Source organism: Terrapene carolina, unplaced genomic scaffold, assembly GCF_002925995.2.
Source record: "Terrapene carolina triunguis isolate 2854851 unplaced genomic scaffold, T_m_triunguis-2.0 Scaffold189, whole genome shotgun sequence".
NCBI classification, from domain to species: Eukaryota; Metazoa; Chordata; order Testudines; family Emydidae; genus Terrapene; species Terrapene triunguis.
The window spans coordinates 7,180,442-7,206,338 of record NW_020664540.1 but is presented as its reverse complement, the minus strand read 5'-3'; the positions used below and the strand labels follow the sequence as shown (position 1 = coordinate 7,206,338).

Sequence of the window (25,897 nt, the reverse complement as noted above, 5' to 3'; positions counted from 1 at the left end):
TAAGGAACATGCAAGGTTTAGGGCCAGACTTTCAGCTTCAGCACAGCCATGCTTGATTGGCTAAATGCCAATTTGTAAGATTCTGCAGTAAATACTCTGACCTCCCCAACAGAGAACAAAGCTACAAGCCTTATCAACTCGCTTGGGGGCCTGCAAAGAGAATGAATAAGGATTCAGGTTCACAGAAGGTTCACAAAGGTTCCAGTTAAGCAGACTTCCAGAGCCCCGCACATGTCTATATAAATCCACCATATATACTTCTCCATCTTAAATTGGCAACAGAAACTGAGCAGATAAATATCTTAGCGGATGTGAGAGCCTGACAGGACCTTTGGGAAGAAGTTTGGGCAGATATAGGGGCGGGTGGGGGGAAATCTCCTGGTAAAAATTAGAAAGAGTAAACAGATAAAAGGGCCCAATCTTCCTTTGTGAAGTCATGGCTACCAAGATGAACACCTCCCAGGACAGGAGCAAAAGGGAGACAGACATGAGTGGCTGGACAGGTCTCAGTTAAGGCTAGAAGCCTGAAGATTGGGGACAGTGAGTTTGCACTTTCTGCTCAGAGTTGGTCACAGATTTGTGGTGGCTCAGAGACTGGATTCGCAAAGGGGGTGTGTGATGCTGCTGGATTCATCAGCCATCGCCCCAAATAGGGAAGGCAGTACAGCCTGATGCTGCAGTAGACTGTAGGATATAGGTCTTTTGTCCCCATGAATCTCGTAAGCATGCAGTGTCGTTGTTTGTGCTGTGTGCTGAGAATGGTACATGGGCCAAATGATACAAACCACCAGACATGTAACAGCTGTTTGTTCACACAGGAAATACTCCACAGGGAGCATGCCTAGTTTCACCCACCTTCAGATGGATTTTCTCAGATGTTTCCTTTCAGTTGTTTTAAATTTTAATCAGCCAAAGACCAACTTTCAGGAAAAGGGCCTCAGGTGTCAAAATACAGAATATCCTGTTAACAGCGCTATATGGCCGAACACTGCTGGAGCAATGGATTGGGACTCAATTTAAAATGTAAAAAGTTATCTACAGACTACAATGCCTAGAAAATCTTTTCCAAACCTAACACATTGAGAGGAAACTGCACAAATTAAGATTTAATTTTTGTTAAAGCTCTGAATCTCTCCACTGATAAAATATTAAAATGTAAACAATTCTCTAACAAATGCTCTATTCATCAAGGACCTGGGTGGCGTGTACAGGAGGGCTGTCATTATCTAAATGGCTGAGAAGAGATGCAGAGTCTGTTTTTTCTAGGCAGTTAATGCAATATTATCCTGAATCTCTGGCCGCAAAGTGAAATACCAAATCTGGGCCTGTGCCAGTAAAACATTGATGAAGAAGAGCAATTACATGTAACACAGTAAATTCTGCACCAAGAGCTATACAGCAACTGCTGGAAGATACAGTATTTGCGGGTAATTTAGGTTGACTCCTAACTGACCACCTGCGAAGCCTAAAATTATATTGTTGAACCATTGGGTGGGTGTTGCACATGTTTATCTCATCTCAGATTTAGTCTAGTATGTCTAAACATTTCAGCCATGAACATGATTTAGTTCTATAGCAGGGGTTGGCCTTGTAAACCAGGGTCATGAGTTCAAATCTCACTGGGGCCTGGGTTGCCATTTCTGACTTGAGCTATTGTTTCCAGGCAGTGAGGCGCTTGATTTTAGGGTGGGGAGGGATAGCTCAGTGGTTTGAGCGTTGGCCTGCTAAACTCAGGGTTATGAGTTCAATCCTTGAGGGGGCCATTTAGGGATCTGGAGCAAAAATCTGTCTGGGGATTGGTCCTGCTTTGAGCAGGGGGTTGGACTAGATGACCTCCTGAGGTCCCTTCCAACCCTGATATTCTATGGCCTGTGTTATGTCAGAGGTTACAGTAGATTAGTTTAAGGTTCCTTCTAACCTTAAAATCTATGAATCAACACTAAAGCATGAAGGAACTGGCCAACTCTAAATTATCAACAATAAGTATAGGAGATAACTGCAATATGAAATGCTTTGATTGGTTCATTCATACATTTTTGACTTTCTGTTTTAAGCCCTCGAAAACATGGTGGGGTCTGGGCCTTTAGGTCTTGAAGTCAATGGATGTTTTGCCACTGACTACCGTGGAAGTATAACTGGACCTTCTTGGCTAAATTTTCAACAAAGCGCTCAGCTGAAAATCCAACTGTTATTTTGGAACCCAAATGGGAGCAGAGCTCATTTGAAAATCTGGCCATAACTATGGTCACTGAACACTTGAAAGTCTGGCCCTGAGCTCCTCTGGAAAACCTGGGCCTACCTGCTGCATGGTACTACATAAAAAAAACAGAATGAAAAAGGTCATTTCAAGCACTTTGGAAAAATAGCAATGGGTTCAAAAATGGCCCATGGAGAGAAAAAGCAACAATGGTATAGAACATGGGCAGAAAGCCAGCTGAACTTTGGTAAAGCTTTTTTGCAAATAATTATTAAAATACAAAATATAAATAAAACCTATTCAAAGAAACAAGCAACAATAAGGAACCCCCAGGAATTGGATCTGACCGGAGGATGACAATTCAATTCCACAGCAACATTCACTCACATCCCAGGCCAGTTCCCTACCACCCAGCAGTAGTCTCTCTCTCTCTCTCCCTCCCTTCTCCCCCTGCGATCCATACACCTTCATGATTAAAGTTTAATAAAAACCAAACGTCTCTATGAAAGGTTTCAGCTTCAACCACAAAGCATATTTTGATAGAATTTCATTTTGGCAAATATGTTCTGACCAGCTGTAGTTTGTAGTTATTCTACTATTAGTAGAGGGCTACATTATTGCCAGCTCTCATGATTTTATTGCAAGTCTCACAACACTTGATGATCTTCTTAAAGCCCCAGCTCCTGGAGTAAAGGGATTGTGTGACAATCTGGTCTTTCATTTTATACAAAAAAGTAAGTTTCTAACCCTCAAGTCTGCGGAGAAACTCTTGAAAATGTTACCTGACCGCATTCAAAAGGCTGAGAAACCAGAAGACATATAAAATGAACTCAAAATGTATTTTGTTAAATGTCATGACTTTTAAGTCATTTTCTTGATTTTGGATAGCCTGCCTCATGATTTTTGAACTATTGGGGTTGGCAGTAACCCATAGGAGTGTGATCCAAAGCCCACTGAACTCAGTGGAATAAACCTCATTGACTCCAGTGGACTGTGCACCAGAACCATATTGCTCAATCTGGCTCTAAATTAAGGTTAGCAATTTCTGTTTTGTTTGGCTATTGTGCAGACAAGGGGGAAATATCTAAAACTTACAATTAATCAGAATGAGTAAAAGTAAAATATTCTGTTGAATTCTTTGTCAGTGGCAGCTAATCACTTTGATCAAGGAGTATAGGGCTAAATTCTACAGGCTGCTGAGCGCTCTTACTTGATGCTTCCAAATACTTATGCATGTGCTTCAATGGCACGAGACGGTGCTAAAAGTCTAACACTCGCTAAAGTGCTTTGCAGGATCAGGATCAGGATCCAAGTGCTCAGCACCTTGAAGGGTCAAGCCCATAAAGAACGATTTACTGTACATCGTCTGAATTGTTTCAGTCTGTCTCTTTGTAGCCGAAGAAAACCTGGGCCTCATGTGGTTGTTTTTCTGTTAGTTAATTTGTAGCTTTAATTCAGTGGAATGAAGGGGGCTTTTTCACAGCTGAACTATGACAGAGATGGTTCCATAAATTATTACTGAGTGCCCATTATTATAATGGGGAAACTCTCAGGCTTAGCTTTTGTCTTATTTTACAGGTTTGCCATTACAGTATCAAAGAGCTGTTTTTACTTAGACCCAGCTTTACTCCTGTTAAGTAGCAACCCCCTCTTCAAGTAGATCCCTCAAAGTCACGGAGTTAGCACTATTAATATGAGTAAGGGTAGTGAAATGGGACTGACAGCTTTTTAGTTCACATTGTGTATCACACATACAGCAGTCTTGTCTCATACAAAATATAAACCCAACAGTATAACATTAAGTAAATTCAAAATGTTAACAGGGCTGATGGATGGAATCCTAATACTGCATTTCTAAAATCTAGTTGTAGAAATCCGAAAACTGCTGAGCACGGACTTCAGTGGGAGTTGTAATTGCTCAGCACCTCTAGGATTCGCCCCATGCTATTTGCTAGAAGAGCCAGTTTGTTATCCCTTTATAACTCAGAATACAGCTGCAGCTTGGGGTGAAAAAAAATCATTCCCAATTTTCAAATACATTACTAAAACCAATGAATTATATACCACTTGCTATGGGGAGCTCTCCCTGATGTTCATGTCTGATATTTGGTAATATTCAGTTTCTAATTCCACTAGGAAGAAATAATGCCTTAAAAGATAACATGTGGCCCTGTTTAAAGGAAGCTTAATAACTGAAGGTCTGGGCTTCGAATAAAATAATAAATCCAACAAACAGCACGGCTGTAGTAGGATTACATGAAGAACACATATAAAAACTGACATACATACATCACATTAAAATAGACAATGTATCTGATTACATGTAGGGTAAGAACACTAGTGTAGATGAAGTACAACCCATCATATATTCATACTGCCTGGGCTACCAAAACTGCTTTCATTCAACAGGGATCACACCTAGGAATTCAGCTCCTGATTATATTTTAATCACTGTGCCCGTTGGGTTGAACCAAAATATTTTTGATCAGTTCCCAGAATCAACATTTAAGTGTTAAGTCATTACTTTTCTGCTGGCATAACAATTTCTTCAAAATATGTTACTTAATCTTCAGGTTTAAAGCGATTCTATGAGTTCTACAGTTAACCATAATATTAAAGGGAGCATCTCGAAATACTTGGTCGGCATTTAACAACACCACTTATATGAGATTCTTTGCCAGATGCAAGTTCTATATAACTGCAGTAGGGTGAACTACTATCTGCCCTATCTATGTGAGTGGACACCTGATTTCATTAGCTTGCATTTACTGAAACCTGTTTGGTGGTACATTTGTGCATATAGAGCAATTCTAGTTACACTATCAACTTCTACTTGTGACTGTGGAAACTTAAAGAATAGACTTCTCAGTGTGGCCTGACTTATTAGCAAAGTTTATGACAATTAGACATAAGATTGCTTGCCCTTGCCAGTTATTCTTGCAGTTGCAAATGTAACATGGTACAATTTTTGGGCCGTATTCTGCTGCATTTTCTCCAGTGAAGTAGCTTCATTTTACACCAGAGATTAATTTGGTTTGTTAGCTATTCGATCAGCAGTTATTTTACTCAGTTATTTCACAGTAGAGGAAAATTAAGATCCTAACAGAGAGAACTTAATGGCACACCAGGGTATTTTCATTAAAGAATCCCAGACTTTGCAGATCACAGGACTCAATTTGAATTATTCACGTATTTTACTCATTTCTATAATGCCTATTGCTACAGCAGCTGGGCACCTTAATTACAGAAAATTAAGGCACAAAACAAGAACAAAAGCATAACAGAGCTAAACAAAATAACTAGGTCCTGCATCCTGCCCTGAAGCTCACTAGGATCCAGGCTCTCATGAGCTTCTAAAAGGAGCAAATTCCAAAGATGAGGACCTCAGCTGCAAAAACCCTGCCCCTAAACACAAAGGGTCAAGTGCATCCCTACTGTAACTCCACTGAAAATACTTGTCTGGGACACCAAACCTACTGAGCAACATGGCTACTGGAGGCTAAAGGGGCGTGGTAAGAATGAATGAATTCATGTATGTAAACCACTGTGAGATCCTCAGACGGACTCACACAAAGGCAGTGAGCAAAGAGGGAGAGGTGGACTAGGAGGCACACCAGCCAGGTCATGCAAGAGATTCATACTTGATATATATTGTTGGGATAGAGCACCCCATAGGGAAGAGGAACACATGATTTCTCGGCTGAAGCACAGAAGTGACAGTCCGGAGATCCTGGTTCTGCCATTGCCCTGCTGTTCAATCTCCAGCAAGTCACTTGCCTCTCACGTTGTCATTTGTAAAATGAAACTAATATTTCCCTGCATAGTGAGGCGGGGTATAGTGAGACTTTAATTAATGTATATAAAGCCCCTTGAGATACTCAGATGGACTCCTACAAAGGCAGTGAGCAAAGGAGAGGTGGAAGGGAAGGCACACGAGCCAGGTGACGTGCAGTTCCTTTTCCCTTCTGCGTGAACTGCTCAAGGCAGGACAAACTGATAAAAATGATGTTCTCCACCCTTTGATCTGCACTGCACCAACTTATTGTCATTATAAATGCCTTTGCAAATGCCTCTGAAAGGGATCCTCTTCCAGAACCCTTGAAAGTCTTGCAACTAATCAGTTCAGAGCATGAGGAAATCCCCTATTTTGCTTATAACTAGAGTAACAGTTTATCATCCTTTAAACTAGATTTATGCCTTCTACCAATCCCTATGCCACACAATAAATGTAACTCTGTTTCATTGAATTAGCTGTCAGCAGTGATGGCAGAATCGAAGGCACTTCCAGTAATTAAAGCCAATTCTCTTTAACTTGATGTGGTTAAAGGTCTCTCCGGTCAGACTGCATGTAACATAGACACTGGATTTACAAAATGTAGGAGGTGGAGGTAAAGATCTCTCACCATTATTGCAGACAAATGATCTTTAGTAATGAACAACAAAGCCTGCATGAAATTCACTTAACAGTGTTTTTCAGTGCAGCAAATTAGTAATTTATGCTTTGTTTTATTGTAACACCCTCCAAATCATTTATTTGGTAGCACGCAGCTAAAGCCTTTCTTCTTTAAAGAGCTGTAACACAAAGAGAGAGAGATCCTTTTTGTTACTGAGATTAGTATTTAGCAGGAGATGGTTCGCTGACTTGAAATCCAAAAAATATTTTGCTAAAGAAATTGCCGATTTTAGGAGCTTTCAGCATAGAGGCTTCAACCCTGAATATGATACCCGATGACTTTTTGCATAAAATCTGTATTTTAAAATGTGTTAATATCTTCAAGAATGAAAGGAAATAGACCAGGTTTGTGTATATATGCCTCAATTCAGATTCTCCAGCTGGTACAAATTGGGGATGCACCAAGATACGTGAGCGCACAAACGCGCACACACGTCTGGCAGTGGGTCAGGACATTTCTTCTCTTGCTCTTGTTCCTTACTTCTTCCTCCATGCTGCATCCTGTCAGGACAGAATGATGTGATGTGATGAAGTCCTGTGTCAACTGGTGCGCTCCCTCCACTTCCTACATGTACATTAGCCGCTGTGCAGGTATTGCCTTCTGCCGTCTCCTCTTTTCTCATACCTGGCAGAGCAGCCTGGAATAATTACAGTCCCTGATTTCCCCAGAGTACTGGACCAATGAGACAGAACACAAACCATAGGAGGCACCAGCCTTCATGCACTCAGCTGCCCAGCAGGGGCATATGAAGCACCCACTCAAGGGATGCAGCAGCAAAAATACTCCCCCCCATGCTGGAGAGAGAATTCCTGCACAAACGCCCTGGGGGCAGTGAAGCTCTGCAGCACTTCCAATGCAGGGCTCTGCCTTAAAGGCACAGCCGAGCTCACGGCTAGGGGAGATGAGGAACTCAGCCCTTTCAGGTGATTTAGAAAGACAGCTACAGTCTTCCCCTTTATTTAGGCCTCCATTCGTTACTCCTGAGGGCATTCTGCGCCAAAAAATCTGCACGCAGTATTTTAAAATTCTGCAAATTTTATTTGGAGGCTCCAGCGTGGCCGTGGGGAGCACAGACCACAGGCTGCACAGAGATGGGAACTCACCGGTACAGCTCCCCCAACCCCAGACACAGACTCAGTGGTGAGGCTGCATCCAACCCTGACACAGCGCATGGACTGGGCCTGCCACAGAAACATCCCCGGGCCCTGCCCCTTCGTGCCGGCTGCACCAGGTGTGGGCAGGCAGGCTCAGCAGGGCAGGATCCTAGTGTGGAGGGGCCTAGTGTGGGGGGGATCCAGGTGTGGGTTGAGAGGGTTCTGTCTGGGGCAATCTGGGTGCAGGCGGCTCAGTGGGGGATCCGGATGCACAGGGGCTTGTTAGGGGGTTCTGGGTGCAACAGTAATGGGACTCTGCAGGGGGGTCCAGGTGAAGGTGGTTGGGGCTCAGCTGCAGGGGAGGTCTGGATGTGGGGGGGATAGAGCTCAGCAGGGGAGTTTGGGTGTGGCGGGCTCGGGGGGGAGGTGTCCAGATGCTGGGGGAGTGGGGCTCAGTGGGGTGGAGATCCAGGTGTGGCTGATTGGGGCTCGGTGGGGTGAGGGTGTGGGTGGCTCCTCAGGGTGGTCTAGGCGCAAGGGGAGTGGGGCTCATTGGGCGGGGGGTTCTGAGTGCAGGGGAGGTGAGGATTGGTGGGAGGGTCTGAGTATGAGGGGGTCTCGATGCACAGGGGTTAGGTGGATGCGGGAGCAGCTCCCTGTACAGGGATCCCTCTCCCTGCAGCTGAGGAGCAATGAGTACAGGAATTGGTGGTGGTGGTGGTGGGGAGTTTGCAGAGCTTCCTGCAACTGGGGGAGAAATCGGGATGGGTCTGACCCAGCCCCAGATGCCACACAGGGGAAGAGGAAGCCAGGACTATCAGCTGAGCCTGGCGCAGGGTAGGGAGCCGTGTCTTCCTCAGTCCCACCCCCTGCTCCACAGTTATTTACCTCTCTACCAGCTGGGGAACGGCTCATGACTGCTCTTGTGGCTTCCCCTTGCTTCCCTTCCAGAAAGTCATTTTTCTGTGGGGAAGCAGAGAAATTTGAGGGGGACATAAATTCTGCGCATGCGCAGTGGCACAGAATTCCCCCAGGAGTACTAAATTAGTGAACCGATACTAACCACCCTGTTCTGCCCTCAGCTACACCTGTCCAACTGACATGACAGTCAGGGAGAGATTTGTGTTAGGGTCAGGTCAATCAGTGCTGCCAAACTTGTAACCACAGGGGGCTCAGCAGTGTCCTGTTTAATGCCACTGCCCCAGTGTTGCATGCTGTGGCATACAACCTGCTTTGGTGATAACTGGAGCCTCCTGCGTTAGCTGCATTTCTCGCACCTTAATGTGGCCCTGGCTGGGGCAGGTGGCATATTCCCACCTCTTCTTGTTTAATAGGAAAACTCCACCCATTACTGCACGCCCCATTCCCTAGACAAATGTACATTCTGTTTGTACCCTCCCACCACCACTGACCACCTCCTTCATCAACAGGTGGCCTATGTAGGAATTTGAGGATGGTCCAGGGGGAGGAGAACGTCACAGAGTGAATCATAGGCTTCCCACCCAGGGGGATCAGGCAAATGCCTTCATAGGGGGCCTAGATTTGCTTGGGTCAGCCCTAATTTGCATGTCTATCCGGCTCAAACCGCTATTCATTTCCTTTGGTATTGGCCTGTGCGTCAATTCACAACAATGATGTAAGTGCGTCATTTCACTGCCCAGCAAAGAGTTTCTGTGTCTTTTGTTCCTGACTCAGGAGAAAACTTAGCACTGATGTGTCAGTGGAAAAAAAACAACAGACTAGAATACAGGCAAGTGAAACTGGCCAGTGTGAAGGTTAACATGGAAAACACTCCTATGAGAGCCCAAAAAAACTGCACACATTTCCTCCGGTAGAAGATTTAAAGAATTTCAAGCGCACAGATGCCATTCTGTTATGCTCAGGGACACCCTACCTCTGACCAGTGAGCCAGAATAGGCAGAAAGAGCATTCCTACAGGAATAAAATGTGAAGGATTTACTGCTAGAGGAGTCTCTCTGGAGACAAAGTGTTTCAGTGCTGTGACAACCACTCATCTTTCATGGTCCCAATGCACTGCTACAGTGCCACTGGGCAAGACCAGTTATTATTCGAAGCCAAGCAGAAGGAAAGCATATCCACAGCTCACTGAGCAAATCATTTCTGCTAAGACAAAACTCACCTGATCCAGAATGTCCAAATATCACTTTCTCCTCTAGCTCCCTCGCTCCTATTCTTGGAGGGACTTTGTCACAAGGTGAAGCTGTAATTAACAGAACACAATGCTGCAAGCCGCTCAGTGTGTGTTTCCCTGAGGAAGGTCATTCACTGCAATTGCATTTCCCAACACAACTGCTTCACGATGCTAAAAATGTGCATCATTTTATGATCTCTGGCAAGGCAAGGGCTGTCTAAGAATAGTAAATGAAGTCCACAAGATTTGCCTGAGCAATTTTCCTCTCCAAACACATATCTCACCCCCTTAATTATTTGCTTTTATCTATCTACTCTTCATCCTGTATCCTCTCTTTCAAGATTTGCCAAGATTCATGATCCTCCAAGACAGCTAATGTTCACAGGTACCGGGATAGGATAAGACACAGAGGCAGAGCCTTTTCAGCAGCTACACCCCAGCTGTGAAACACCTAATGAGGGCAGCCAAAGCCAGACTTTATACAGGTCTCAATGGAAGACCCATCCCCTGGTAAGTCCTTCCTCCAGGAATAGCATATTCCCAGGATCAACTCACAACTGTAGAGATAGGATGGAAGGAAAAACAAAATGAAACTCACACAATCATGCGCACTGGGAACAAGGCAAGTGGTGAGGGTTTTTGCCAGTTAGGCAATGCTCGGGAACAGCTTGAATTGGCATGCAGCACTTAGACACGACATCAATAAGCACCTCTGATTAGACAGACTGAGAGACATGACTGAGTAACTTACATGTCAAACTAGATTATTAGATAAAACTTGGGGAACAGCTCCCCATTATTTATGTAGGTTACGACCATTTCAGTAAAGATCACAGTACCTAAAATAGCAACCACCTCATCATCCTGTATGACTTCTAGGGATCCCGACACCACAAAGCAGAGAGCGTCTACGCTTTCTCCAGCATGGTAGATGAGGTCTCCTGGAGCACAATGAATAGTCTGAAACTCCACAGCCAGGGCCCGCAGGCAGCCATCACTAGCCAGTCGGAAGGCAGGGTGCTCGTTAAAAACCTTCCGGTTCAGATGCACGCAGATATCTGCCCTCATGTCCTTGGGACAAATGGAAAGAACCTGAATAAAGAAGGGGAAAAAATCAGCTGGGAATATGATACAAGACCAGTAGGTGTTTTAAGAAACTGCTTCACAAAAAGACATTCCTACAGCAGAATATTTTTTACCAGTGTCACCTTCAGACAGTATTCAGAGAGAGTTTTCCACCTATGTCCGTGATATGGGGATAATGATACTGATCTCATTTGTAAAGGGCTTTGAGATCTACTGATGAGAAGTCCTATGTAAGAGCTAGGCATTATCACATCAGTTCCTACAAACATAAATTCTACAAAACACACCATTTACAGTTGGCACTAATTGGCACCCATGTTGGCGGTCTCAGCAGCCTGGGCATCTGAATTACCCACTGACTGACAGAGATGGTCCCTGTGAAAGCAGAGAATTGAGGCACACTGATTAAGGCAGTGGTGAAAGCAGGGCTGTTCCCTGCTTCAATGCTTCTAAATGGGCAAGAGTAGGAAAGCAAACCCCAGCACTTGCACCTTCGGATCCAGTTTGTAAAGATGGGAAGCTATGCACAAACCACCTCATTATCTGTTCAGCATGTGCACACGTGAGCTATTGAAAGTGCTACTGATGTCTGTCCTTTAAAAACCTGGCCCCCAAAGCCTTGAAATAGATGATCATTTATTATGTGCATTATGAAAGCACCTACAGTCTCAACTGAGATGAGATCCCCATTGTGCCTGGTGCTGTATAAACACATAATAAGGGACAGTCCCTTCTACAAAGAGCTTACACTCTGAATAAGATACCAAAAGAGCTTCAAGATTAGAACAAATAGGAACAAAAACATTATGCAATCTCGCAATAAGAAATATAAAGCACAAGTGAGTGAAAAGCCGCACTGTGAACCTGATGACAGCCAATGATAGATCACTTGATCTTGGCCATCCTGTGAGATAAATTCTTACCGTACGTGGCTTTTCCTACAGATACAATAAAGGGAAAGTTAGCAAAGCCTAACCAGTTAAAGAAAGAAAATGACAAACTGTGAATCACCAGTAATTATAAGAACTAGGCTTGTGAAATGCACATTTAACATGAGCACATTTTCTCAAACTTGCTAATAGTGATGTAAAGCCTTAAGTACATGGTAGCTAATTTACTTGGGAATATTCTCTTTTTAAGGCTGCTAACAAAAATGTATGATAAGGTGTAAATTAAGCCCAATGGACACAAATTAACTACACTGTGAAAGTCTCATATATATAGAAAACTGCAGGTCAACAAATAACACTGCGCAAGTTCTCACCTTACTGAATTAAATCAGTTCACTCCACAGGCAATAATGAGAGACCGTCTCCAGTTCATGAACAGTTTGCCAGACCTTAGAATGTCAAGGAACACTTTAGCAGAGAAATCCAGGCAACACTGAACTAACTTTGTGGCAACCATGCTCATGTTAATGTAGGAATTAAAGTTAGAATTTTAATTTCTGTTCAGTCAAGATCTGTTATAAAGAATGATATTATTATTATTGTACGATATTGCTAAAAGGTCCAAAGCATAGAACTGTCAGACAATAAACTATCTAAATCTTAATTAATTACATTAATATGTGTCCCTTCCTTGTTTTAATAGATCTAAGTCATACTGTTATCTTTGAGATAATGGATTGGAAAACAGTCAAGGTAAATTTTAAGCATATATATTCACAAATGTTTAAGACCAAAAGGGACCATTCTAATAATCTAATCTGAACTCCCTCATAATACAGGTCACAGAACCTGGCACAGTAATTTTTACATCTAGCTCATAACTTCTGGTTGAACTACAGTACATCTTTCAACAAGACATCCAATCTTGATTTAAAGACTCCAAGTGATGGAGAATCCACCATGTCCCTCAGTAAGTTCTTCCAATGTTTAATTACCCTCACTGTTAAAAATTTGCATCTGAATGAATTTGTCTAGCTTCAGCTTCCAACCATTGGATCCCATTAAGCCTTTTCCTGTTAGATTAAAAAGCCAGCTACTATCAGAAATCTCTTCCCCGTGTGGGTACTTGGAGACCATGATGAAGTCACTTTGTAACCTTCTCTTGGATAAATTAAATAGATTGAGTTTCTTTAGTCGGTCACTATTATGCATGTTTTTCTCATGTCTCCTGTGGGATCCTGCAAAAGATGATGATGGGATGGAATCTTCCATAGGATAATGGTTTCCCATTTACAATAACTTTTGAGATCTACCAGTTAGCCAGTTTTAATCAATTTAATAAGGGCTACATTGATTTTGTTTGTGATTTTTTTTGTCAGAATGTCATGCAGGACTAAGATAAATGCCTTCCAGAAGTCTAGTATAATATGTCATCAAAAAACAACAACAACAAGTTAGACAAGACTTGTTTTCCATAAAGCCATGTTGCCTGCCACCATCTTTTAATTCTTTACCGATTGTGTCCCCTATCAGCCTTTCCATGATTTGGCCCGGTATCGATGTCAAGTTAACAAGACTATAATTACCTGGGTCATCTCATTTAACTTTTTGAAATATTTGCACAATATTAGCTTTTTCCTCTGCAACTTCCCCAGTTTTCCATGATTTGTTGAAATTGAACATTAATGGTTTAGATAGCGTCTCAGCTAATTCTTTTAATACTCCTGGGTGCAAGTTTTCAGGACCTGCTAATTTAGAAATGCTTACATTTAATAGCTGCTGTTTCAATCCTCCCTATTTACTTCTGGAATAGAAACTTTTTCCTTATTACTGAAAGATATGAATACATCACCCTGCTTCTCTCCAATAATAATTATTGAATATTTCTTCCTTTTCTGCTTCATGACTGGCAACTTTACCATTCTTATCTAGTATCGCTAGGATTTCCTTTGTTAACAGTGTCATTCTTTTAATAATATAAATGATTTTGACTAAAAGAGGCCATGATTCTTGAATTTCCAAACCCCGTGTTCATAATATATCTTACATTCATCTAAATGATTTTGGCTTCCAAACCTTATGTTCCAACCTTCTATACTTTGGAAGGAAAAAAGAGTGGACTCAACACCTCTCAAACTCTAATTACTGTAAAATATTACAGAGGGACGACAAGAATTGTATCCTGAGAGCTTCTCAGATTTCCTGGTTTGTTTGTTGTTTGTTTAATATAAAGTGATCGTACTCATCAAAAATAAAAGACATTCATATACCCAAGAAACTTATTAAAACCATCCAAATACTGTTCAATGAGTTAAAAATACAGTACCAAGTGATCAGTCATTCAAACACTGTTCTTATCTTTAAAAAGGGGAACAAAGAAGATCTGGGGAATTATAGACCAGTCAGCCTAACTTTGATACCTGGAAAGATATGGAACAAATTATTAAACAATCAAATTTTATGTACCTAGAGAATAATAGGGTTATAAGTAGGGCTGTCGATTAATCACAGTTAAGTCACGCAATTAACTGAAAAAAATTAATCACGATTAAAAAAATTAATCGCATTTAATCACACTTTTAATGTCACTGTTAAACAATAGAATACCAATTGAAATGTATTAAGTATTTGTGGATGTTCTTCTATATTTTCAAATATATTGATATCTATTACAACACAGAATACAAAGTATACAGTGCTCACTTTATATTATTTTATTACAAATAGTTGCACTGTAAAAATGAGAAAGAAATAGTATTTTTCATTTCACCTCATACAAGTACTGTAATGCAATTTCTTTACCATGAAAGTGCAACTTATAAATGTAGATTTCTTTTGTTACATAACTGCACTCAAAAAACACAACAATGTAAAACTTTAGAGCCTATAAGTCCACTCAGTCCTACGTCTTGTTCAGCCAATCGCTAAGACAAACAAATTTTTTTAAATTTATGGAAGATAATGCTGCCCGCTTCTTATTTACAATGTCACCTAAAAGTGAGAACAAGCGTTTGCATGGCACTTTTGTAGCTGGCATTGCAAGGTATTTACATGCCAGATATGCTAAACATTTGTATGCCCCTTCATCCTTTGGCCACCATTCCAAAGGCCATGCTTCCATGCTGATGACAATCGTGAAAAAAAATATGCTACTTAAATTTGTGACTGAACTCCTTGGGGGAGAATTGTATGTCCCCTGCTCTGTTTTACCCACATTCTGTCATATATTTCATGTTATAGCAGTCTCAAATGATGAGCCAGCACATGGTGTTCATTTTAGGAACACTTTCACTGCAGATTTGACAAAATGCAAAGAAGGTACAGCACTCAACCCAAGGTTTAAGAATCTGAACTGCCTTCCAAAATCTGAGAGGGATGAGGTGTGAAGCATGTTTTCAGAAGTCTTAAAAGAGCAACACTCTGATGCGGAAACTACAGCACCTGAACCACCAAAAAAGAAAATCAACCTTCTGTTGGTGGCATCTGACTCAGATGATGAAAATGAACATGCGTTGGTCCGCACTGCTTTGGATTGTTATCAAGCAGAACTCCTCATTAGCATGGATGCATGTCCCTTGGAATGGCAGTTGATGCATGAAGGACATATGAATCTTTAGCGCATCTGGCACGAAAATATCTTGCAACACTGACTACAACAGTGCCACGCGAACGACTGTTCTCACTTTCAGGTGACATATGACGTATGAGGTGAATTGAAAAATACTATTTCTTTTGTTTTTTACTGTGCAAATATATGTAATCAAAAATAATAATATAAAGTGAGCACTGTATACTTTGTATTCTGTGTTGTAATTGAAATCAATATATTTGAAAATGTAAAAAAAGTCCACAAATATTTAAATAAATGGAATTCTATTATTCTTTAACATCATGATTAATTGTGCAATTAATTTTTTTAATCGATTGACAGCCCTAGTTATAAAGAATAGGTAGCATGAATTTGTCAAGAACAAATCATGTCAAACCAACCTATTTTCTTTCTTTGACAGGATTGCTGGCCTAATAGATGGGGGGATGCAGTAGACGGGGTATAGCTTGATTTTACTAAGGCTTTTGACACAGTCACACATGACAGTCTCATAAGCAAAGTAGGGAAATGTGGTCTAGATGAAATTACTTAAGTTGGGGTGCACACCTGGTTGAAAGACTGTACTCAAAGAGTAGTTATCAATGGTTCTCTGTCAAACTGTGAGGATATATCTAGTGGGGTCCTGCAGGGATCAGTTCTGGGTCCAGTACTATTCAGTATTTAATGACTTGGATAACAGAGTGGAGAGCATATTTATAAAGTTTGTATACAACATCAAGCTGGAAAGGATTGCAAGCACTTTGGAGGACAGAATTAGAATTTAAAATGACCTTGACAAATTCGAGAATTGGTCTGAATTCAACAACATGAAATAAAAAAAAAAACGTAAGTGCAAAGTACTTCACTTAGGAAGGAAAAAATCAAATGCATAACTAGAAAATGGGGAATAGATTCTACTACTGCAGAAAAGGATCTGGGGGTTACAGTGGATCACAAATTGAATATGAATCAACGATGTGATGCAGTTGTGAAAAAGGCAAAAATCATTCTGGAAGGTTTTAACAGGAATGTCCTGTGTAAGGCATGAGAGGTAATTGTCTTGCTTTACTTTACACTAGTGAGGCTTCAGCCGGAATACTGTGTCCAGTTCAGGGTGCGACATTTCAAGAAAAATGTGGTTAAATTAGAGAGAGTTCAGAGGAGAGCAACAAATATCATAAAAAGTTTAGCAAACCTGATTTATGAAGAAAGGTTAAAAAAACTGGGCATGTTTAGTCTTGAGAAAACAAGACCAAAGGGTGATCTGATAACAGTCTTCAAATACTTTAAGGGCTGATATAAAGAGGACTGTGATCAATTGTTCTCCATGTCCATTGAAGGTAGGACAAGAAGCAATGGTCATAATCAGCAGCAAGGGAGATTTAGGTTAGCTATTCAGAAAATCTTTCTAACTCTAAAGATAATTACGCTCTTGAATAGGCTTCTAAGGAAGGTTATAGAATCCCCAGCATTGAAAGTTTTTAAGAACAAGTTGGCCAAACACCTGTCAGGGATGGTCTAGGTTTACTTAGTCCTGCTCAGCGAAAGGGGCTGGATTTGATGACATCTCAAGATCCCTTTCAGCCCAACTTTTCTATGATTCTATGTTTCCAAGTAGTGCTCTTTTTTATAGGCACAGTAGTATTTCTATCATCAAACACCGTAACAAGAAGGATGGCAAGAACACCATTGCACAGACACTGCCAGTTCAGTAAATCACACAGAATTCAGTAATTTAATTGAAGTCATGATCCAAAAGACTCCATTTAGAAAGTGACTCTTCTGATAGCACCTTCTTTATATACACTGAGACTTCACTCTTCGGCAAGCACAATAGTAAAAGAGCAAGGAGCAAAGCTCCAGCCACAGGCTGAACAATTTCATTTTTACAATATGTTGTTCTCCTTGAACTGAGAACAGAGAATGAAGTTGAAGACAACTAAATAGGAAATATTTTGTGTTAAAAGGTTTTACAAAGGATCTTAGATATAGAAGAAAATAAAAAGTAAATGTGGAAATATCAAGGGAAAACAGCGAGAAATGGGTAATCTCAATTATTAATCCATATACTGTATGCTCCCAGCACAGGACTCTACAGTCTCTGACTAGCCTTTATTATAGCTCCTTTCTGATTGTACAAATGCAAGCATCAAGGGTTCAGAAGGTGTTTAATGGAGACCATCAACTCCACTAACATGACTCAGGGCAGTACTGTAAGAAGGGGATTTGATGGCACAGATCAGATTCTGCATGGTAGTTTTCCTGCTGATGTAAAGAAGATTCTGGTATGGAAACAGGATTCTATTTTCTGCAGGAACAAGGTGGAACCTTCTGAAGTTACTAAGAGAGCATAGTAACAGATGAGGTGTTTCTCTTTTATATACAAGCCCTGTTGAGAATGGCCCTTAGTCAGCAGAGTAAGAACTAGACATTCTGATTACACGGTTAAAAACAAAGAATCTAAATTGTCTCCTCAAATGTCACATTTTTAAAATGGCATGTATCCAAAGAGGATACAAAATACCTGTTAGTTATTGCTTTTGTTTGTTTGTTTGTTTTTGTATATTTTAAGCAATGTATCAAAAACCAGTTTCCAAAGAGGATACAAAATACCTGTTAGTTATTGGTTTCTATTTTTTGTATATTTTAAGCCATGTATCAAAAACTACTTTCCAGTTTCCAAAGAGGTAAGATTTTTCCTGAGGAGTCTTCATTTTTATTTTATTTTATTTTTATTTTTTGCGTGTGCGTGGAATCCTTGTTTTATGAACAAATCAATATGAAGGTTGCTGACTACAATGCTTTACTATTTGATAGCTTCAGAGCATAAGCTTGGGAGAATACAGTCTGCAGGGTTCTATGTAATAAATCTGTGGCCATAGACTTCACAGTCAGTAACTATTGCTCATGCATCCAAACATCATACCTTCTGCTGCAAAAATGAAAGGCAATGTAGAATCCCCCTATGCAGAAAAACCTTCTTTAGCTCAGTTGATAGAGTCCTCTGATTTTTAACAGAGAAGGTTCTGAGTTCTGTGTCACATGTTCATGGTGACATTTGCATCTGTGAAGCCACAGACTGGTATCTATTGGATTGAACCACTGTAGACTCCTAATACCCGAGGGACAGCTTTGCTTAACTGCTGAGATCAAGTAATGCACTGAAGAGGTGCCCTCTTCTGAGTGGAAAATCAAACCTGCTCAGTTACTTACAAAAAGAATGTTCAGATTTGATTTTATCATCATCTTCTAGCCAGCCCACACAGGATATAAGCCCTAATACAATCACAGCAGATAGACAGTTTCCTTCAGCACATGTGCTAGTCGTTCATATTTCTAGAACGAAGATGGTAGGTTCCATCTCTGCATGTGTGCAGTTTAGATGGTGAGTGAGATGTTTATGTATGTAGCCAGAGACTTGTGACAGTGGTATTAAAAGCTCTGGAATACTCGGAAATAAATGGTACATCTATATCTCTGTGCTAAACTTGAGATCTGGAAGGGAACAGTAACATTCCCAAGGAGGCTCATCTGATTTTTTTTTTTCCTCCTAGCATTTTCTAAGTGTACTCAGGCAGTTTAAGATAAGCCTCCAGAATAGTTCATAGAATTCTACACGGAGCAGAGATTATAAAAGAGCTGCAAGAATAGCAAATGAATTAAAATAAAGACGTTGTGGATGAAGACGGTGTACAAATAATGCCTGCTGGAACCGTTTTAAATATTTCTGAAATCTTCTCCCGTTTGAGAAGGCCGCTGATTGGCTTCATGGACATGACAATATCTCTGAAGTCATGTCAGGGAATACCAGGTTGACAAATCACATACTGAAGCAGACTTATAATGATCTAAATTCTCATTCTCTCACTGCACCAGCCATGAGATTTATTCAGTGGTGGCAGAATAACTTTTACATAAAATTAACTTCGACTTGGGGGGGCAGAGGGGGAAGAGTATGCCCACTGTTGTCTGGGAGCCCCCAGATCAATTCCTTGCTGGGAAGAGGCCATTAAGAGCTAGATTTTCAGAAGTGCTCAGCAGCCACAATCAAGGTCAGACTTTCAAAAGAGCTCAGTTCCCATTAGGCACCCAAAGAAACTGACTGGATTTGCATAAAAACTCATTAAGTCAGGTGCTGAGCCATACATTTCACAATGGGCATTGGATTAGCTGCTTTGGAGGCAAAGTTAAGAAACAGCTGATATGCAAATCACCGAGCACTTTCATACTGTAAATTTGATTTTTTTTTTTACAAATAGTTAGACAGATTGATCAGAGTTATTAACCCTGCATGGATTAAGACTGTTTTTAATAGATTGGATCGAACATGCTAGCACTGAGTTTGTAACTATTTAATTGAACTGTCTAAAATTCCAAGAGAGAGATAAGGTCGGTGAGGTTATATCTTTTATTGGACCACCTTCTGTTGGTGAAAGGGACAAGCTTTCAAGCTCTACAGAGATCTTCTTTGGGTCTTTTATGTAGTTTGCTTTAAATGCTGAAAGCACCAGATCTGCAAACTGAGCTTAATTATATTTTTTAAGCAATACAGAATATGAATTACACTGGTGATCAGAGCATTGAGACAGATTTGGTGGTACAGTAACAACAAGGAAAATTTCTTAATTGAATAACACTAACATGTGTTGGAAATATACAGAAATGGCTACAAATTAGTTTGGATTAAATTAAATTCAATCTTCTCAACACGGATAAAAACTGGCTGTAGGTCTTGAAACAACTGGTGATGATAAATTACACTATATTATGCTGTGGGGACACAACTGCTGGAAGGTCTGGTTTGATTTTTTAATAGATTAATAAATGCTCTGGAAAATGTAGTAATGAGCACATTAATGAAATGTGCAGATGATACAAGGTGTAAGATCCCACACTGTGTTGTGAAGGGACACTACTGAGGGAGTTTTCATCCTTTTAAGTCCTACTATACACACATCAAAAATATAGACATTACACAACTCATTGAGGTAACTTCCCTTTTCTGCATCCTGCTCTCCAAGAGGAAGTGGACTGTAATGGTGAGTGGCCCTTGAACAGTTCTGCGAGGTGAGGGAGATTTCTTGTTCACCTGCTGCTGACAAGCCAGCCCTTACAATTTAGGGGCAATATTTGTCCAGATTATTTTAATTTTTCTTGTTGCGTCTGGAATCATATTTACATTTCACGGTTTTTGCACCTTGTATATGGTGCAAATTCTGCATGGCAAGAAAACAGAGAACCTGTGCTCCTGATCTTACAGTACGAGGACCGCGCTGGTGGTAGGGAAAGATGGCAGTAGAGGCCATACAGACAAGTTTCCATGATGAGACCATGTAGAAATAGCAGCCTGATTTTACAGGGCATCAGGACACTGGGAGAGATGTCTTGAGGCCATGAATCTCAGGTTTCAGTACTGGATTGTCAACAATATTTCATAGGGCCATTGAAGATCTCACTAGCAGCGGAGGGGACTAAATTCCCTTGCATTTTCTGAGATTTATGATTCATAAAATTGCAGCCTGAAAATATTTATCATAGTCCTGTTTCTTCTGCATTATTGCATATTGGGTCATACCATCAGTAATGAATAGTTTTAATGCTGTATTGTTTTCCCGTTGTTTCCACTTCAGGAGTTACAACGTGAAACTGGCTCAGATAGATTCCTACGTAAAAACTGAGGAATAAATTGTTTCCTTTCAACCTGTGTCTTTTATTGAAAAGTGGACCATTAAATCATGTTAGAAATTATCTGGCCATTGATTTTATTATTTTCTAAGAGAATCTCAAGCCAAACTTTAACTAAGAGTCAAAGGAAGGAAAATCTTTCAGCTTTATTGACATTTCACAATTTTGCCATTAGGAGAGTGGGACCTTCATAGAAACAGCTGGATGTAAATGAATCGTTGTGCAGGTTCACGTGTAATGACCTATTTTTAGAGGAGAGCAGCAACCTATTAATGTTTCATTTGCTGTCAAGCACATTTTGATTAAAACTAAGAAGCTCAAATTCAATGTGAACATTTTAATATCTCAGGCTGTTACTATAAATATTTTTACAACTACTTAAAAGATCATATTCAGAGAATGTTCTGGTTCACATTTATCTCTCTCAGCAGAACAGGTTCTAATGTGCAATGCTGCCTTTGAGAGACTTTTAAATATATAATGGCTGCTGCGTTTTCCCATGAATTTACTCACGATCTACATTTAATTCATTGCTGGGTGAATAACCAAAGTACCTTGAGCATGAAAGGGGCTGTATAAAAACAAATTCCTTCCTACACATGAGCTATGTATTATCATATTATGGTATGTACAGTGCATATGCAATGTATTGTGTGTATTGTCCTAGCTGTCAATGTTAGAGCTTTGACTTCTAAATGTTTTAAGATGATTGATCACAGGCCACTTGCTTCAGTTTAAATAATACAAATAAAGGGACACTCTCAGTTTCATCGATTCTCTATTCATAGGTATGCAGGAAGGAGGAGTGAGAAAGAACAATGAGCACTGCGGGCTGAAGATGAAATTTGAGGACAAATTATCACCAAAGACCCAGCCTAGATTGGTCCTTTAAGGCAGGGGTTCTCAACTTTTTCTTTCTGAGGACCCCCAACATGCTATAAAAACTCCATGGTCCACCTGTGCCACAACAATTGTTTTTTTGTATATAAAAGCCAGGGCCACCGTTAGGGGGTAGCAAACAGGGCAATTGCCTGGCGCCCCATGCCACAGAGGGCCCTGCGAAGCAAAGTTCCTCAGGCTTCGGCTTCAGCCCCGGTTGGTGGTACTTGGAGCCCTGGGCTTCAGCCCCAGGTGGTGGGGTTTTGGCTTTCTGCCCTGGGCCCCAACAGGTCTAATGCCAGCCCTGCTTCGCAGACCCCCTGAAACCTGCTCGTGGCCCCCCAGTGGGTTCCAGACCCTTGGTTGAGAACCACTGCTTTAAGGCACAGCCCTGCAGTGTGGAAGTTCGGGGTCTGATCCATCACACACCAAAGTCAATGGGCATTGGATTGGGCCATCTGAGAGGGGTTTTACTTGCGGCAGCCAGCTCTGGATCTATGGCCCTTTTCTTCATTGCCCCCTTTGGGGAGATGAGTAACATCTAGTCAACCTTCACTTTGCCCACACTGTGTATCTGCACAAGAACCAAACACTAAGCTCTCTGGATTTCTTCTTTGTTGTTGGTCTGAGCGAGATCTTCAATGGCATTAAACACTAGTATCTCATATATAACTAAGAATAGATATTTAACTGCACTATTTGAATGATATTTGTAACAATTAATTAAAGCACATTTGTTAAAGGTATAGCGTTCCCAGCAAAGGCATTTACTTATATTTTAGTCTCAAGCACATTTCTTTTAAAAACCTTAGCTGTCAGAAAAACTACTAGACTTTATCATGATATATTGGCCTGTAGTTATATACAATACGGTTGTTCATCACCAGAAAAAACTGCATAATTTTGGGTCAACATGTGAGCTGTTCTACCCACTGTATTTGATTTAAAGAAAAAATAATTTCAATGTGTTGAGTTGTGCTGCATGCTTGACTGACTGAAATGTATCCTAATAATAGGGGGAAATGACATCATAATGCACACGTGAATGCAAAGGGAGCAATAAAGTATATTTATTTGGAACTAATGAAGATGTAATCAGTAGAGTGGGATGAAATTGTTTGGCTGAAACTTTTTTGGGGGAGAAAAATGCAGATTTGGCAATGCTGAAACGTTTCATGAGTTCATATCAAATATGCCAAATTGTTTTGGTTGAAAATAAAAACAAACAAAATACGAAAAAAATAAAATGCTTCATTTTGACATTTCCTGAATGAAATGTTTCAATTTTTCAATTCAAAGCGACTTTTCCATTCAACATTAATTTACATTTTATTTTAAAAATTAAACACGTTAAAAATGCTTGAAATCGAAATGAAACATTTTATCTTGGGGAGAATGAAACATGATCAAAATCAATTTTTTTTCACATTTCGATTGGCCAAAAATTTAAAGAAAATTGTGATCAAGCTGAAATGACTTTATTTTTATTATTTTTTGGAATTTCCAGCCAACTGAAAAATCTGTTATTCACTCAGCTCTAGTAATGATACCTATATGGAAGAAAACCATCCATAAATATTAACAATTGGTAAAGTTTAGAGGTTTTTTGCTAATTATTTGCACAGTTAAAAGAAATCTTTGCTGAAGAATAAGAAATATAGTAATATACTAAAATGTCTACCCACATGTAAGGAGTATGAGAGATACTACTATGCATAATGATAGTCTAGATGTATGTGCTGGAGACATACATTTGGTTTTGAAGGAAGTGAGGAATGAAAAACACAGGAGAAATGACTCTAGGGATAGATTACTGATCACCTGGACAAGAGAGTGAGCACTAGATGAAATTAAGAAAGGGAAACTATATGTTGAATTTCATTAAAAAACTCTCCTACAGTGAGATACATTAGGCTGTGCTAGTCTCCCAGGGTTGGTTGAAGCCCATCACCAGGGATTTTTAAAACCAGACTGGATATAAAAACTTGGAAATGTACTATTGGGAACAATTCTACTGTGGCACAGAGGTGGACCAACAAATATAACTGTTCTTTTCTTTCTCGTCTATATTTCTACTGCAGGATTAAATCAAGCTTATGATCAAAAGATGGAAAAGTTTCCAGCATAGAAAAGTTACCAGGCCCCAGAGAATTGGAGACACATTATTTAAGAGGATGTCAGCTCCTGAATCTCTTGGTGCGATATTTTCCTATCTTCATTGTGACTGGTGTATTGCACACACAGTAAATAAAAATTCTATGACGTGGTGCAGTGTGACCTGTTTTTTCCCCCCACAAATTTTAATACAGAGGTCGTATGATTTTTCCCAAATGTTTTTTTTAAACATTCCTACCTTAAGTGGTTTGTAAAGTGCTAAATACGCCCCGAACACGAAGGAAAGGATCTAGTCTATGTGACTGCTGTATTTTTTAGGTTTGCCAACTAGGAAATACAACATTTTCTCATTTGTTATAATTGAGATGTTTCATAATTCATTTCAGAATTCAAAGTTCAGATGGGTCATGTGACTGCCAGTGACCTACACACAGCTTTCCATCTTTCCCATAAGAAATCTGAATTTTGGCTCTGATCATGCAGTTGACAGCATGCAAATTGCTGCATCCATGAAGACCCCCATTTGCTTCAATGCAGCTCACAGCAGTCGCAGCAAGGTACTTGCGCAGTAGCCATTGAAGGTTTATAGCCTTTGCTGGACGCTGTGTAACGGAATATTTTAAAAGTTGTAACCATTTTATAGCTACTCTCTCACTGGTTGTCAATAAAATATTTTAACTGAAAAACTGTACTACATAAAAACATTAATGGCCTGATCCAAAAGCCACTGAATTCAACAGGAGTCTTTCCATTGATTTAAATGGTGTTTAGATCAGGAGCCACGCAAGGCAGGCCTCCAGTGTGGGAATACTGTTAAAAACCTAAATCACAGATTTTATGGCCTTATTAATTATCTAGCTAAGCAACCACTACTATTATGCAGACAAGTGAATGCTGCTTACTAAAAGCCAATGATCAGTATGTTTATGGGCTATAACTGCATTTTTACAATCTATTAAACTGGATATGTGGAAATAATGGAAGGAAATCTCAGTAATTAAAGCAAAGGTTCTTCTAATTAACCGCAAAGCACAATCAAAGTCTAATGGAACTGCAGCAGAAATAATTGAAAGGAGATAAATGAGAATGAAAATTGAATTTTTACACATATTTGGCTTTTCACAGCAGAACTGAGTCCATTTACAGCAATTACAACAAATTTATTATTAACAAACTGTATGAACACATTTGGAAGTTAGAATGTCACTGTATAAATGGAGCTGAAATTAACATATTAAAGAATCAGGCATACTGAACTACAAGAATCCAAGAAACCGAAAGCCTTATCAGTTAACATAACAATAATAATACACAAAAGTTGCACAGTTTAGGAAGTTAATTACTAACTGTGAAATTCAGGTTAATTAGTTCCGTAACTAACATTGTATGGGTTTATAAGAAGACTTAAAGCTGTCCTTGTTCTCACAGTAATTCCATTTTGTCATGTTATAGTGAGATAGGTTCTGGTGGAACTCAGATTACACCTACCACACAGTGCAATACAGTTAACCGAAATAAGAACTGTAGCAGAGCACAGCAATATTCTATCACAACTTTTCCTCTGTCAAGTGGGCTTTAGGGTTCTCAGTACTAGACACTTAATGTCCAGTTCCCCGATGGCGTAAATCAGCATAAATCCACTGAAGTCAGTGGAGCTAGGCCAACTCACACCAACTGAAGATCTCACCCCTAGTCTCCTTTCTTAATCTATGGAGCAGGTATAAAATGACCAGCAGGAACACAAGCTTTCCCAAAC

General features: G+C 40.2%; 1 protein-coding gene across 1 annotated transcript in view; it reads right to left on the bottom strand.

The window, feature by feature from the left end:
• KCNH5 (potassium voltage-gated channel subfamily H member 5) overlaps positions 1 to 25,897 on the bottom strand; it is a 222,665-nt gene that overhangs the window by 45,545 nt on the left and 151,223 nt on the right. The window contains exon 9 of the mRNA XM_024194406.2: positions 10,737 to 10,989. Within this exon, the coding sequence (XP_024050174.1) occupies positions 10,737 to 10,989 (253 nt within the window). The remainder of the gene's footprint in view (positions 1 to 10,736; positions 10,990 to 25,897) is intronic.